This window comes from Bacidia gigantensis (assembly GCF_019456465.1).
Source record: "Bacidia gigantensis strain McMullin 20006 chromosome Unknown scaffold_268, whole genome shotgun sequence".
Lineage (NCBI taxonomy): Eukaryota > Fungi > Ascomycota > Lecanoromycetes > Lecanorales > Ramalinaceae > Bacidia > Bacidia gigantensis.
The window spans coordinates 504,776-518,234 of NW_025408614.1; the positions used below are offsets into that span (position 1 = coordinate 504,776).

At 50.2% G+C, this 13,459-nt stretch overlaps 7 protein-coding genes across 7 annotated transcripts; 4 read left to right on the forward strand and 3 right to left on the reverse strand.

Annotated features, from left to right (window-relative positions):
• Positions 1-832: 832 nt before the first annotated feature.
• Positions 833-3,290, reverse strand: KY384_008970 (uncharacterized protein; the record flags this gene model as incomplete). The annotated part of the gene is made up of 7 exons (XM_044817456.1): positions 833-1,245; positions 1,332-1,699; positions 2,187-2,439; positions 2,496-2,635; positions 2,686-2,754; positions 2,819-3,005; positions 3,062-3,290. The coding sequence occupies 7 exons, from the start codon at positions 3,288-3,290 to the stop codon at positions 833-835; spliced, it is 1,659 nt and encodes a 552-aa protein (XP_044664609.1).
• A 19-nt stretch (positions 3,291-3,309) lies between these two features.
• On the reverse strand, positions 3,310-4,469 carry KY384_008971 (uncharacterized protein; the record flags this gene model as incomplete). The annotated part of the gene is made up of 4 exons (XM_044817457.1): positions 3,310-3,573; positions 3,781-3,791; positions 3,855-3,872; positions 4,355-4,469. 4 exons carry the CDS (start codon positions 4,467-4,469, stop codon positions 3,310-3,312), a joined length of 408 nt encoding a protein of 135 aa, XP_044664610.1.
• Positions 4,470-5,468: 999 nt separating this feature from the next.
• Positions 5,469-5,809, forward strand: KY384_008972 (uncharacterized protein; the record flags this gene model as incomplete). The annotated part of the gene is made up of 2 exons (XM_044817458.1): positions 5,469-5,642; positions 5,696-5,809. 2 exons carry the CDS (start codon positions 5,469-5,471, stop codon positions 5,807-5,809), a joined length of 288 nt encoding a protein of 95 aa, XP_044664611.1.
• A 28-nt stretch (positions 5,810-5,837) lies between these two features.
• On the forward strand, positions 5,838-6,814 carry KY384_008973 (uncharacterized protein; the record flags this gene model as incomplete). The annotated part of the gene is made up of 3 exons (XM_044817459.1): positions 5,838-6,014; positions 6,132-6,274; positions 6,346-6,814. 3 exons carry the CDS (start codon positions 5,838-5,840, stop codon positions 6,812-6,814), a joined length of 789 nt encoding a protein of 262 aa, XP_044664612.1.
• Positions 6,815-8,000: 1,186 nt separating this feature from the next.
• Positions 8,001-8,879, forward strand: KY384_008974 (uncharacterized protein; the record flags this gene model as incomplete). The annotated part of the gene is made up of 1 exon (XM_044817460.1): positions 8,001-8,879. The coding sequence occupies one exon, from the start codon at positions 8,001-8,003 to the stop codon at positions 8,877-8,879; it is 879 nt and encodes a 292-aa protein (XP_044664613.1).
• A 1,348-nt stretch (positions 8,880-10,227) lies between these two features.
• KY384_008975 (uncharacterized protein) lies at positions 10,228-11,576 on the forward strand (the record flags this gene model as incomplete). Its single annotated transcript, XM_044817461.1, has 4 exons — positions 10,228-10,320; positions 10,381-10,512; positions 10,669-11,068; positions 11,296-11,576. The coding sequence occupies 4 exons, from the start codon at positions 10,228-10,230 to the stop codon at positions 11,574-11,576; spliced, it is 906 nt and encodes a 301-aa protein (XP_044664614.1).
• An 835-nt stretch (positions 11,577-12,411) lies between these two features.
• On the reverse strand, positions 12,412-13,151 carry KY384_008976 (uncharacterized protein; the record flags this gene model as incomplete). Its single annotated transcript, XM_044817462.1, has 2 exons — positions 12,412-12,682; positions 12,766-13,151. The coding sequence occupies 2 exons, from the start codon at positions 13,149-13,151 to the stop codon at positions 12,412-12,414; spliced, it is 657 nt and encodes a 218-aa protein (XP_044664615.1).
• Between the last annotated feature and the right edge of the window lie 308 nt (positions 13,152-13,459).

Here is a 13,459-nt window from a genome sequence, read left to right on the forward strand (position 1 = left end):
CGTTGTTTGGGATAACTGCAGTCCTCCTTTTCCGAATTACGAAAATATTGCATTCCATTTTCAGGTCCTACTACATCTCGGGCTCAATCATCTCGTCAGTTTAGCAAATAATCCTTCACCTTCTCCGCCCAAACCGGAGCCCTACTCAGAAGTCAGCCACTCCCAATTCTCCCACCTCTCCCTTTTCTCAGAATGTGCACTCACCGCTTATACCTCGCAATCCCCACCGCATTTCCCCCATCCAGCCCATCAATAGCTGTACACATCTCCCTCCCCATGCCCACCTCCTTCATCTCCCTAAGCGGATACTGATACAGATGCACAGCCAACACCCTTCCCCCACTCTTCGGCAGCGCAAAAAGCGTCTGGATCTCACACCTCACATAGCAATTCTCTACGTCTACCTCGGTATCCGTGGCCTCCTGGCCCTCGTAGAGATGGTACTCGCCCCGCTCGCAGAGATTGTCGTTCGTGGCCAGCGCCCAGTTCGTGCGGTACCGGATGTCGCGCGGTGTGAGGGCAGCGAAGTAGCGGTCCATGGAGTGGGCGAGCTTGGTGGAGTAATTTGGGATCGGGGCGTGCGCTTCGGACAGGGTGAGAGAGAGTTTTGTTTGGGGGTCGAAGCCTACGGGGTCTGGAAGGGTGTTATCAGAAAACAGAGTGATGAGTAAAAGGAAGGGGGAGTGAGTTGGGGGAAAAGGGGAGCTGCGGATTTTTTGTATTTCAAGTCAATACTTTCAAGTGTGCATTTTCGATTCTATACGTGATGCTTGACCTATGATGTACTGGCTAGAAAGTACTACTTACACTATGGAGAGCGAAGTCAGCATTGCTATTTAGTGCGGAAAGGATTGAGGTATTCACTCACGGCCCATACAAATGATTGGAGGCTGTAGCAGCTGCCGTCGGTTGACGGCGCCAGCAATAGAAAATCCTCATCTACAGTACGGTTGAGGATACGAAGAGTCTCAAAGCGGTCCGCAGGAGCATCGCATAGCACCACCTCGTCAGTGACTAGATTTTGAAGAGTATCCTGGGCAGCAGATAACTTGAACATGGTGGGGTACCGCTGGGGTAGATAGCACTGGACGAGGAATTCGTAAAGCTCATTCAGCATTGAGACGCCAGAATCAAGACAGGCGAGGGCGCCAGGATATTGTTGGATGATATCCTTTCTGGCTTGTATTCGGGACGGATAAAGCTTGTCGATCTGGATGATATGGTCGACATCGGTCTTGCGAAGACCTGAACATTAGTTTGTCAGTTTGAAGGGTTTCTGATGGCAGGTGGAAAGAGGATTGACGTGCCCATTGTGAGGAAGTACTTTGGACTGAATTTGTAGACGCGCAGCGGCTCGACTCGTTGGTAATTCAAGTCAGGCAAGGGAGTTATCTCGCCCATTGATGCCCAATCCAAGCTGTCTTGTGGGGGTTTATTCGCCTTGATGTCGAGACATTTTGATGGTGTTGAAAGCTCCTTTTGTTCAGCAGAGATTGTATGCTTCCAAGAAGATGATTTAAGACGGGAGGATAACGATGGGTACTGGGCTATCATCTTTTGTACCAAAATAAAGACGACGGCGGCAACACCGACGACTTGGAGTAGCAGCCATGCTGCATCCTCGCTCAGCAGGTTCATTGCAGTCTCAGTGTCGACAGTCATCTCGGACAAGCCCAGTCGTGCGAAGCCGGACATTGAACTGTAGAGAGTGTATTCCTGCTGTACGTGAACATGGATGAATGAGGACAGGACAAGTAAAAATCGAAAGCCATAGTGGGGCAAGTGAACCTCCTCTTAGCTGCATATCTAGCGTATGGATCATCGAAGACCGTTGAAGGAAGATGTTGAATGGAGTGAACCTTCAGCACGTACGCATCGTCGCGCTACTCTCCTCTCGAATGACGACGATCCGGGCTCCGCCAAGGACGAATTTCAAGTGGAAACTGTAGTGACCAACCATTTCTCGTATCCAATCCAACAGAGCACAGTGCTCTCGTCTCCCGTGCTAAGGAGGAGAATAATCTAAACGCTTTTCCAAAATACCACCAGCGAGCTGCCACGCGGCAACGACGACCCCCACTTCACATGACTCCATTCCTGGTATCACTAATTTTCTTGAGAAAGATATTCTATCGACATTTCATATAGCCAAACGTATCCTCGCTCATAAATTGCTTTTCACGTACGCGACGGGTCCCACGTAGTTGTGCCGTCCAATAAACGCGTAATACGTCATGAAGAATATAAGAACGCTTATCCATATCACGCAGCTCCAGTTCATCTCGGCCGGCGCCGGACCCGGAGCGGCTGGGAAGAATTGGAACACAAAGAATACGGAGAGAAAGCAAAGGGCAATGATGTTGACTGCATTGCCGGCTTTGCCAAGGTTGAAGCGAGAAGGTGGGAGTGATGCGCCGCTCAGTCGCCTTGAGAGGACACCTGAGACTTGTGAGTGAGCGCTTGAAGCTTGAGGCTGAGTCAAGGTTGTCACATACATGTGATGCAAATGATGTAGCTTGTAAGTAGGCCTGAGGCGTTCAGGGATACAAATATTCCATAAGCTACCTCGCTCCCAATTGCAATAGCGGTGAGACAGATGGTAAATACCATCGAGACTGCCATTGCATTGACTGGGCTGTCGATGATATGAGTTGAATTACTCTAAATAAGCAAGAAGAGACTCACACGTCCAACTTAGGGTGCACCTTCGAGAGCCAAGGGCTAAACGGAAGGCCACCATCCCGAGCGAACGACCTAGTGAGAGATTAACTAAAGATTTCGTAAACTAGAAGAAGCACTTGAGTCCACGTAAGCTTACCAGAGTTGCCTTGATGTTGTCGTGACGCCGTTGACAGAGCACGACAAGACCATTATCAAGATGACAGTCGCAAGTATTTTTGCGGCAGCAACAGAGTGCGTGGCGTTCAGTATGACCTCGATGTATGGCTGACCCGTCGAAGACTTGATAGCGGCGTCAATATCGCCGAGGCAGAACATCAAAGTGACTTCAATAGACGTTAGTCATTTTCCAGTGGTGGGGGAAGATGACGGGAACACGCACCAACTATAATGAAAGCGGTGATGTAATTAGAGATTGCAACGACCAGCATAGATCGTGGTAGTCTCCAAGCCGAGTCCTTCAGCTCTTCTGCCAAGTGTACGCTCGAATCTGCACCAGTCAGGTAGGGCAAAGGTCCATTCAAACCGACGAGACAAGCTAATCCAGTGGCAGGCCAGCCATTTGATTCAAATTCGGTAAACACGGACGAGGCACTACCCCGGGGAGCCATGGTCCTGCGATGTAACGGATCAGCGCTCTTGCACTATGACAAGGTAATTCTGCGGGCGATGAGTCTCGAACACGCACCAAAGCACGATGACAAAAGCAAAGAAGCCGAGGACATGGAGGAAAGTCACAATGCCTTCGATGAGGGGCAATTTTCGGAAGAGCACTGTGTTGGCGAGGATGGCTACTCCTAGAATAGCCCATGAAAGCAGAGCGGTCTGCCATTGAGTCACCACGTAGGTTGAATCGCTTAGAGCAATGAGCGCTGTGATCTGCTGGGCAGATGCCTAGAAGGGTTCAGTTGTGGTTGTGTTGGACCAAGTGATATTGAGCTCACGAAACAGGTCGCCGCCAGGCTGGTCTGCCAGCCCAGGACACAGAAAAAGCCAACGCTAAATGACAGGATCTTTTGATATTTACGTGGTGCAACTAGGATGCGGCTTAGTGACCAGTCTCGAGGCAGCGCAGAAGCTTTTTGCAAAGACGTGACTTACATTCAGAAGTCCTATGCGAGACAATAAGTCAATCGAATTTAATAAGCTGTAGCTCATCAAAGCAATGGGCTTACCAATGATACTGCCCTCCTCTGCGGCACAATCTGGTCAGCCACGATCAATGTTTCATCTGGCTAGGAGTTTGCCTTACGCCGTTGGCGCTATACTCGCCATCTCTGCCATAGCTTTTGGACATTAGCAATATATTGCAAGGTGCTTCCTGGGGGCATTTGGATTGAACTCACATAAGCAAACGAAGAACACGCCGCAGATGGCCACCAGCAGCATATATATTGTCCCGGCCTTTCCACCATTGGAAAGTGTCAAAACAACATTACTATGTGAGATATCCCGTCAATAGCCGGCCACGTTCATCGCAACTCCGACTTCAAATGATTCCGTGGGCTCACATCAAAGCAAATTCCCAGGAGCATCCCAATATCATCGCATAGCCTGTGATACTAAAGAATTGAAACTCGCGACGAAGCTCCTGCTTCTTCCCTATCCTTTGCATTCCTTGATGAATATATCAGCCTCGGTACAGCTAGAACCCCCATTTAAATGGTATACGAACCTCGTTGATCCCAGTCATTTCCAAGTTTCTCCGAGATGTCGCCGGGAGAGACATCGGGAACATTGTGAATCTCAGAGTGAATAAAGAGAGACTCGTCTTTGGCTGCTGTATCCATATTGTAGTGGGGTGATGTTCTCCTCCCAGCTATCGAGGGTGATGCCAATGGCAATCAGGCTAGCGTGAAAGGGATAACTACAGCACGTTGAGGCAGTAGAAAGACGACCTTAATCAGGTTGAGATAGCATGAACGTCAAAAGGATTGCATGCGAGCGTGAGCGTTCATTGAAACAGATTCAAAGAACGCAAGAAAGGCAATTGCGATTAGCGGGTTTGTTGTGGAACTCTCAACAGCAGTGATAGGTGCGGATTATTCGGTAGATGCTGGGGAAGTTGCACACTGTTTTGCGAAGACACATAGGAGGGAGCGGGCAGCGGGGAGAACGGTTGGGTGAGGTCGCGTGGGGATGGTCGCGTGGGGAGGGTCGGGAGCAAATCAATGGCTGTAGGCGGAATCCTTCGAATGGGAATCCTTCGAATGACAGCTAGTGAGCCTAGTGAGCTAAGCTTTCATGTCTGTCGATCAAGCACATGGACAGCCACCCGTCATGACTTGCTAGGTCAGAGTAGTAGGTTGGAGATAGCTTGCTACAGGCGTGGTCGGATGTGGCTTTCCCCGCCTACTTATGGCCGTCATTAGCTAATAATTGATACGAATCCAACCTCAAGCCTAGATATGCGCTAACCCACCTACGAAATGCTTAACTCAAGCTACTGCCAGAACGCGGAGTGATGGCTCTCCCCTGAACCTATAATTTCCATGGTACTGATTAGCTTTTGCCATGCTTCCCGTGCCTGATGCAAACGGCATGATCTACCAGATTCGACTAGGTAGATGTAGGGTATGTGATGACCCATTTCATTGCGCGTCGGATCTAGATCAAGGCACGGCAATATTGCTTCACACATGGAACCAAACAGCCGTACTCCACGGCCGACTCAGCTGTTGCCAATTGACAGTCGTCCCATGGCTTGATGTTTTAGCAGCTTCATGGCATCGTTGCTAGCATAACGAGAGCCTTTGAGATTCCCAAGCAACAGTCACCGCTCCTTGACGATGTCGACGCCGCAGGGTTCACGATTCTCAGAGTACAATCCCTCTGATCATCAAGCGCCGTTATGGATAGCCACCTCCATCACATTGGCCTACACTGGCCTCCTTCTCCTCGTTCGGCTGGCCATCAAGATCAAGCTGTTAGCGTTGGATGATCTCTTCCTTGCTGTCGCGCATGTAGGCTCTGACGCATTTCGAATAACAGTATCACGTTGCTGACGGCCCTTTAGATCGTGGGAATCGCGCAATGGGGCATCATGTATGCTTCACTCAACGATGGAGTCGGGAGAAAGGTCTTTGGCATAGAGCAATCCAACGCCGCCAAGGTACGCATCCTGCCATGATTTTATCAAAGCGCCCTGTTGACATCAAATGCCCCAGTTGGTCTCCGTATCGCGAATCCTGACAATCCTTACCGTTGGCTTCACCAAAGGCAGCGTCATTCTATTCCTTCGACAAGTTTTTGCGGGAACAGCTAAAAAAGGCTACAATCTTTGCACAGCCCCCATGGTTGCCACTGGTGTCTGGACGCTTGCCTCAACCATGACAGTCAGTATCAATTGTGCCCCAAGTAGTGCGCTGCTCCTAGACAAAAATCCCCAATGTCCGGGTGATGTCAGTATCATCTCGTATAAATCCAGTCTGTGAGACTAACGTGAACACCAGCTTGCACGGTGGAAAGTCGTGGCCGCAGTCGATGTCTGTCTCGAGATCATGCTGGTGGTCATACCAGCCATTCTATTCTATTCAGTCAAAATCAGCAAAGTGCGGAAGGCAACCATAATCGTCGCCTTCTTACCTCGAATCCTGTAAGTCTCCCCAATGTCATTAGCCATCTCCCAACGTACTCTACCTTTGAATCATCTAATTCAAGACACAGTGTCCCTGCAATCTTCATCACGTATCTCGAAGCATACATTCGCTTCCGAAAATACGGCGGATCGAGTATCGAAGCCGTTGGCACCCTTGTTTGGCAACAAGTTTTGTGTGGCTACAGCCTGGTATCAGCGACCACACCCTGCCTAAAAGGCTTCCTCGGGCGCTTCCACACTGAAGGCATAGCTGGGACCCTTGAAAGCTCCTACGGCAACAGGGCTTATGGTCAAAACTCCACGACAAGGACAAACCCAGACGTGTACGCTCTGGAGTCACTTGATCGCAAAAATAGCACGAAAAGACCTCCGAAAACCGAGCCAGTGTCACTAGCCTGTTATCCGGGTGAGGCGATACATTCTGCGACTGCATATGGTGGGCCCTTGGGCGATCATAGCGCCAGCAGTGTCAAGAGCTTTGGTAGTGAGCGGATGATGATTCACCGAAAGATCGAATATGATGTGACCTCCACATAGTCGGGTGTTTGGGAATACACAATAGGCTATGGGCTAGCCAAACATTCTCGCAGATTCGGCGCTTCGATTAAGATTATAGAAGACACAGTAAAGATTCAGAGCCATTCAATTGGCTGACGGCAGAATAGAAGCATGATCGAAGACCTGCTTCTTTGAGAGGCAGATGTTTACCAAAATTGCTCATGAGCGTAGCGAATATCGCAAACAGGGGGAACCGCAGGTAAACAAGAGTGTGTGGGCACGGAGCAGACCTGCACATCAACAAGAATGCCTGCATGAAGATGAAATGGAAAAGGGATCTGACAGCGCAAATCTCGAGTTGTGAATGTTGTGGACTCGGAGCGTACTCGATCTGTCCTTGCTCTTTTGCCCCGTGATAGATTCGGGGGACAAGGTAAGGGTTGATATGCTCTGTTGAGGCTTGAAATCGTCTTCAGTTGCTTCAGTTTAAACATAGTCGCCGTCGGCCTACTTACAGTACCAAATTACTCGGCTTTCCCGTCCTGTACTCCGATTCTATAATGTCTTAAATTATTGGGATGCATGGCTCTTGTATTGTTCCAGCAGTGGAGGAAGGTTCCGGCCCTTCAGGAACACGTATCTTCGGAGTGTGAATGGTCTACGTCATTCATCATAGTCAACACTGGATGGTTGTTGGCTGAAAGACTTTCTGCCACTCTGGGCCCCCTGGGGCTTCATTAGGTTCCACAGATTAGGTAAGCGGGCGGCCCTAGAAAGTGCTCACGACACCTGACCTTTTGCTCTGCCTACATCGACCTAAGCTCAATAAGTAAAAAATCAATACGCCTGATGACGCTCGTCTATATGACGACAAGCATCTAGTCTAACAGTATTTTGCGACTTTGGTCGGACTCGAGATGTTCGGCGTCCTTCGTCCCAGTTCGCCCAGCAGACAACATGCGCGAAATCCGTCTGCATCACCTCCTCCAGCGCGTTCCCTTGCTCCAATGCCCCCAGGTGACTTTGTGAATCGCGAAGATCTACTAAACGCAATAAAGGAATGGGCGTCAGATCAAGGGTACGCAGTCGTGATCGCACGCTCACGCTTCAATCGATTGTGGCTGAAGTGCGACCGAGGCGGCCATTATGAGAACCGACGGAACCTTACCCAGGAACAACGCAAGCGCAAGCGGGGGAAAGTCGCTTGCTTGGATGTCCGTTCAGGATGATCGGTAGCGCTAGGAAGGAAGGTGGATGGCATCTTGAGACCGAAAACCCCGACCACAATCATGGACCGTCGGATGACTTAAGTCAGCATCCAACATTACGGCGGTTGACGGAGGAGCAGCTTCAAAGGGTACATGATATGTACGATGCTGGAAACACCCCATCAGATACAATCCAAGAGCTTCGCAGAGTGTGGCCGGACATCAAGATACTCACGCGCGACATTTACAATACGCGCAAGAAGTACAAGACGCAGAAGGAGCTCGAAGAAGCGGCAGGAGGACAGTCAGGGCCACAGCCATACACAGACCCAAATGGGATAATGCCAGGCCCTGATGATCGTGGTAGGTGGGCTTGGATACATGACGGCGATGAGATCACCCCAAAGGGCAGGAGAAGACGTAAAACAGTACCAGCGGAACATGCAACTCTTGACCCTCAGCTCCAGACGCCAACTCGCGCAAGTGAGCGAGTCTCTGGAATCTCTTCGGCGCATCAGCAACTGGTCAATGCTTCGGGTGATAGCGCTGCTTCTCTGCCTTACTCTTTGCCAGGCGATAGCAGCCGCAATGCCCTTCCCAGTCGAGGCGGTGAATGGATGGACCCTACTCGACTCAACGCCAGCATTGCCCCCGATCCATCAATGAGACCGTTCGATACAAATCCAGAAAGTACAACTAATGGCTTAGTCCCTGAATCGCAAGTCGCGACTGCTTCGAATACATCACCGCAGATTTCAGAAACGAGAAATCACCTTGAGTCGAGGCTGGAAAGTCTTGAAAAAGAACAGCGTGAGACTAGGAGCATGCTATCTCAAATCTTAGGAGCCGTCCAAGGTACCGGTAGCAGTCCGCAGCATGCTTCCCGTCGGCCCTGAGCTGTGTGAACAGTCGCAAGTGTCATTTCCAGTCGTGAATGTATGCTGAAGTGAAGTTGTTTTCCATGATCATGCTATATGGCAGGTGATACGAAGAATATGAAGTGGATGAGGTGTTTGCCTGCTTTTCTTCTTGGACATACATAAAGCGATAAATCAGCATTTGCATCAAGGAGTTGAGCTCATGGCTTAAGCTCGTTGGAACTGTAAGATAGCAGCCACACAAGCAAGATGAAGGATTGGTGTAAAAATGAAATGCTTTTCGAAAGGCTTCACAGCAAACCATTATATCCAGGACAATTGCCTACTTCGTATTGCTAATCACAGGGGACTCGCTCGTTAAATAAAGTGCGCTAATTCTATCTAGACAGATCTTCTAGAAGGCTTTGGCTAGGAAGATAATTGTCTCACTCTAAACTCTTTTCACCGGTGGCTCGACTTCACTATGCAAACAAGTCGACTGGCTTGTAGAGATCGAAGTAGGACCTCTTGAACCATACCCTCTTAGCCAGCCAACAACGAGCTTTCCAAGTCGTGAGATCGCCCGATGCCAACGTTGGATACCTAACACTTTGATCACAGCCTTAGTGCAAAAATTCCAAAGCGAGGTCACCTCCTCTCCGAGGCCATTCCCTGACAGTCCCACTCCGGGGAGGGGGCGACGACGAGCTTGCCTTCAGTGACCGCAATATTACTGGCGTTAATGGCGTTGTTTTTGCGGCGATTACTGAATGTTTCCAATACTCCTTCTAAGTGCAGCAAGCGACAATTGGGTACAAGACAAGAAGCAAGCAACAACATCGATTTGCTCTTTTTGAAAGCTTCAATGATAGTAATGGCCTAGTCTGAGCACTATGTCAATGCTTGCCGGGTGCAGGCCGAGCAGGTTCAGATCTATCTGCAACACGAAGAGATTGATAATCTATCGTCTCGCAATCTGTCTATTCGACGTCGAAATTACGATTTTGAGCATCAATAGAGCATAAGGTTGACGGGACTCGGAGCACGTGTCAAATGCGGCCCGTGATCGATCTCGTCCGAATTGCGGGGTCAGTACGTCTCCCAACTGTCGTGCTACAACGTGCTCTCAAGTCTCGAGTCATATTCTTAGCTTTCTTGATCATAGTCCAAGGACGGGAGTAATTCCGTTTAATGGTGGGTTTTGGTGTGTTAATCCAAACTTTGCGCCTCGATACGTCCAAAGCCGAGGAAATTGTAAGACATCGAGGTTTGCTTATATTGCTACCGTCTTTGTAAATCATATCCAATTTGTAGCCTCTTTTTACAGGAGTCTGTCATTTTTTCAGGAGTCCATTAGCCTGCTCCTTCAAAATACACGTTTCAAAGAATGCAAGAAGACGTCTTCCCAATATGCACGGCATGCGGGTCTCAGTACGACGCCGAGAATGGCAGTCCTCCTAAACGATGCAAGATTTGCGACGTGCGTTTCCACAAACATCCCATATTCCAGACCCGATCTCCGAACTCACTGATACGATAGGATCCACGCCAATTTGTTCCCCCAAGCGGACAATCATGGACCACCCTATCTCAACTCCGCACAGAGCACGAGAACAAATGGGCACAAGACCCTGAGGACTCACGAGTCTGGTATTTCTGGACTGAACCAAAGGTATTGCCCTTATCGACTTGTTTCCACCCCCGTCCCCTTTTTCTAAGTACCCTTCGCTGTATCACATCCCCTTTCCCCTTTCCCTTTCCCCCTATTCTCGCTCCTTCATCCTCTTACCTCCCTCCCCCTCCCCTTCTCACACCACCCATCTCCTAGTTCGCAATCGGCCAACGCGCCTTCCTCCTCCGCACCCCGCACGGCAACATAATCTGGGACCTGCTCCCTCTCCTCTCCCCCACCACCATCTCTAAATTAAACGACCTCGGCGGCGTCCACGCAATCATAATCTCCCACCCGCACTACTACGCCACCTACGCCTCCTGGCTCGCCGCCTTCCCGGACGCTACGCTCTACGTGAGTTCGGACGACAAGGGCTGGTTGTGTCGCCAGCCGGAGCGGAACATGGTCGTTTGTAGTGTCATTGGGCGGGTGGGGTATAAGGAGGAGGTTGTGGATGGGGTGTGGGTGGTGAAGGTGGGAGGGCATTTTGAGGGGAGTCTGGTGCTGCTTTTGGAGGGCAGTGGGAAGGAGGGGGAAGGGGGGGAGGGGGCAAGTTGTTTGTTGCGGATAGCGTTATGACTGTGCCTGTAAGTTTTGAGTCTGCCTTTTCCCACTTTGTGCTTGAGGTCCTCGATGGTGGTACCGCGCTGCTGTGGTACAATTTCGACAGCCTCGGCCCTTGTTACCGCCGCCTTCTCTATAAAGCAAGAGTTTGGCTGCGTCGCGTAAATAGCTGACCTTTATTTTCAAAGTCCGGTCTCACACCCTACCCTCGCCCACCAGGTCAAACGACATACAGCTTCATGTGGTCGATCCCGAACATGATACCGCTTCCACCGAAAAGCATCAAGCAGATCTGGGATGCACTCAAGGATTTGGACTTCGAGAGTACACATGGGGCGTTTGTGGGGATGGATGTAAGGGGCGAGGTTGGGGAGGTGAAAGAGAGATTGTTGGAGAGTATGAAAATCCAAGTTAGGGGAGAGGGGTGGGATGCCGAAGAGACTTTTGCTGAGAAGGAGCAAGTGAGTGATGATGTCTTGTACAGGACAATCACAAGATGAGGTGGAAGATGATGGGAAAAATATGATTCAATCTGTAGGTCTTACCTTGTATCTCAGGCTAATGTGGGCGGAACATGCAAGACATTGGACATTGAGTCCGTAATACTCCTGCCTTGCTCGCCTCGGTTTCGTCAGATTCTGGGAGCCGAAATGTTGAGCAGAAAGTTCGTGCTCTACGTCCACCTACTTGGATTCCACTTCAGGCTGTTTTGCCTTGGGTAAGCCTTGAGCATTTCAATCTTTGCTCTACGTTGAGACAACGACCTCTTCTTGGCAGTTGGTCACCATCCATCCGTGATGCCCACCGAACTCAGAAAATTCTTTGGCCAGGCATGAAGTCCACCAATATTGCATAAGCTGCCGCTAGTATGGGGAAGCCGGATCTTGTATTGACTTTGAGGTCGGAATCAGGCGGTCCTGCAAGTCCGCGCATTGTGAAGGTTATCTGAGCTTGGCATGGGTGTTTGCCATGCTGTACATGCTCATACCAAACCAACTAGCCGCTTCTTTTCACGACTCGGTGCTGCATTGGGGTTCATTAGAGATCGTAGTGTGATCATTGTACACTAGATGAGTCTGCGTGGCACGGTCTTTTCTCCAGCAGCAGAGTCAAGTATGGAGAGACTTATCCCCGTCTGCGGCTGCTGCATACGCGGCAGACTTTCAGAAGAACCCCGTCGGGTTCTTGGTGTTCGCCGGTAGATGTCGGAAGCGGTGATGAAGGATTTCAATTGAAGCGGTCGCTTTTGTGCTCACTAGCTAGACCTAGCCTCCTGGTGTTGGCCTGCTGATTGTGAGCCTTCCAATTAAGACCGAAGAAAACGAAAGTGAGCGCTCACCCGTTCCTTTCCACTGTCACATCAATCTTGCCGCTTTGCTTTTCGTTCCCTGCATCTATCTCTTTCTTCTTTGCGCCTTTGTCATCATCATCGGCGCAGCCACAATCGTAGAAGTCGCCAATATTGGAACAATCAAACTCCTCCTTCTCCAGACTCCTGTTGACCACATTATGCACATGACAAGCCCATGCCGCAGCATTGCTCCTTGTCGAAACCTGGGGTGGAAACTTGGCTAAGATCTTCTGAAAGTGGCTTGCGCACTCGCCACTACAGCCCGAGCGAAGTCAATACTCGTCTCTAAGACGCGGTCGCGATACGCTAGAGTGGAAAAGGGGGCAAGGGGCACATACCATGGATACAGCCTCGCAAAAAGGTGAATGTACGAGACCAAGGCGGTCTGCTCCTCCTTACTCGGCTTATCGGGAAACTTGGCCATCATGGTGTGCATGACCTTCCATGCTGCCCTGCCTAGCTCCGCTTTCGCAGTTGCGTTCTCGATTTTTGATGAAATGACGTCCCCTGTGAGGATTTCTGGCGCAACAGGGGCGTCATGGATAGGTGGAGAAGAGAGGGTAGCGGCGGCATCAGAGGAACTGGATGTGGGGACCGGGAAATTAGGTTTAGGTGGAGCTGGAGGGCGAACGGTGAGGTAAAATAAGATGATGAGGGCAAAGGCGAGAAAAAGGGTGGTAACGGTTCGTTTGTTGAAAGGAAGGGATTGCGGCGGAGGGGCCATGATTGGGTTCCGGGCAACGGTGAACCGTACTATCGAAGTTGGAAGGAGGTGTACCGATCAACGTTATATTAATATAGGTCCATGATTCTGTAGAGGTGGCATCACACCACTGACGGCAGAGGTGGAGGGCTGCTGAAACGCCTGGCTCGAGGATGGGCCATTGGCCTAAAAGGGTAATGCGCGAGCCCTAGTACTACGCCATAAGGTACGCCACTTTCATGCAAGATTTATGCAGGGAGATCGAGTCTTATGCACGCCCGGTTATTTACGGATCGCAGAAATGCGCATGGAAGCATCATTGTGCGAGT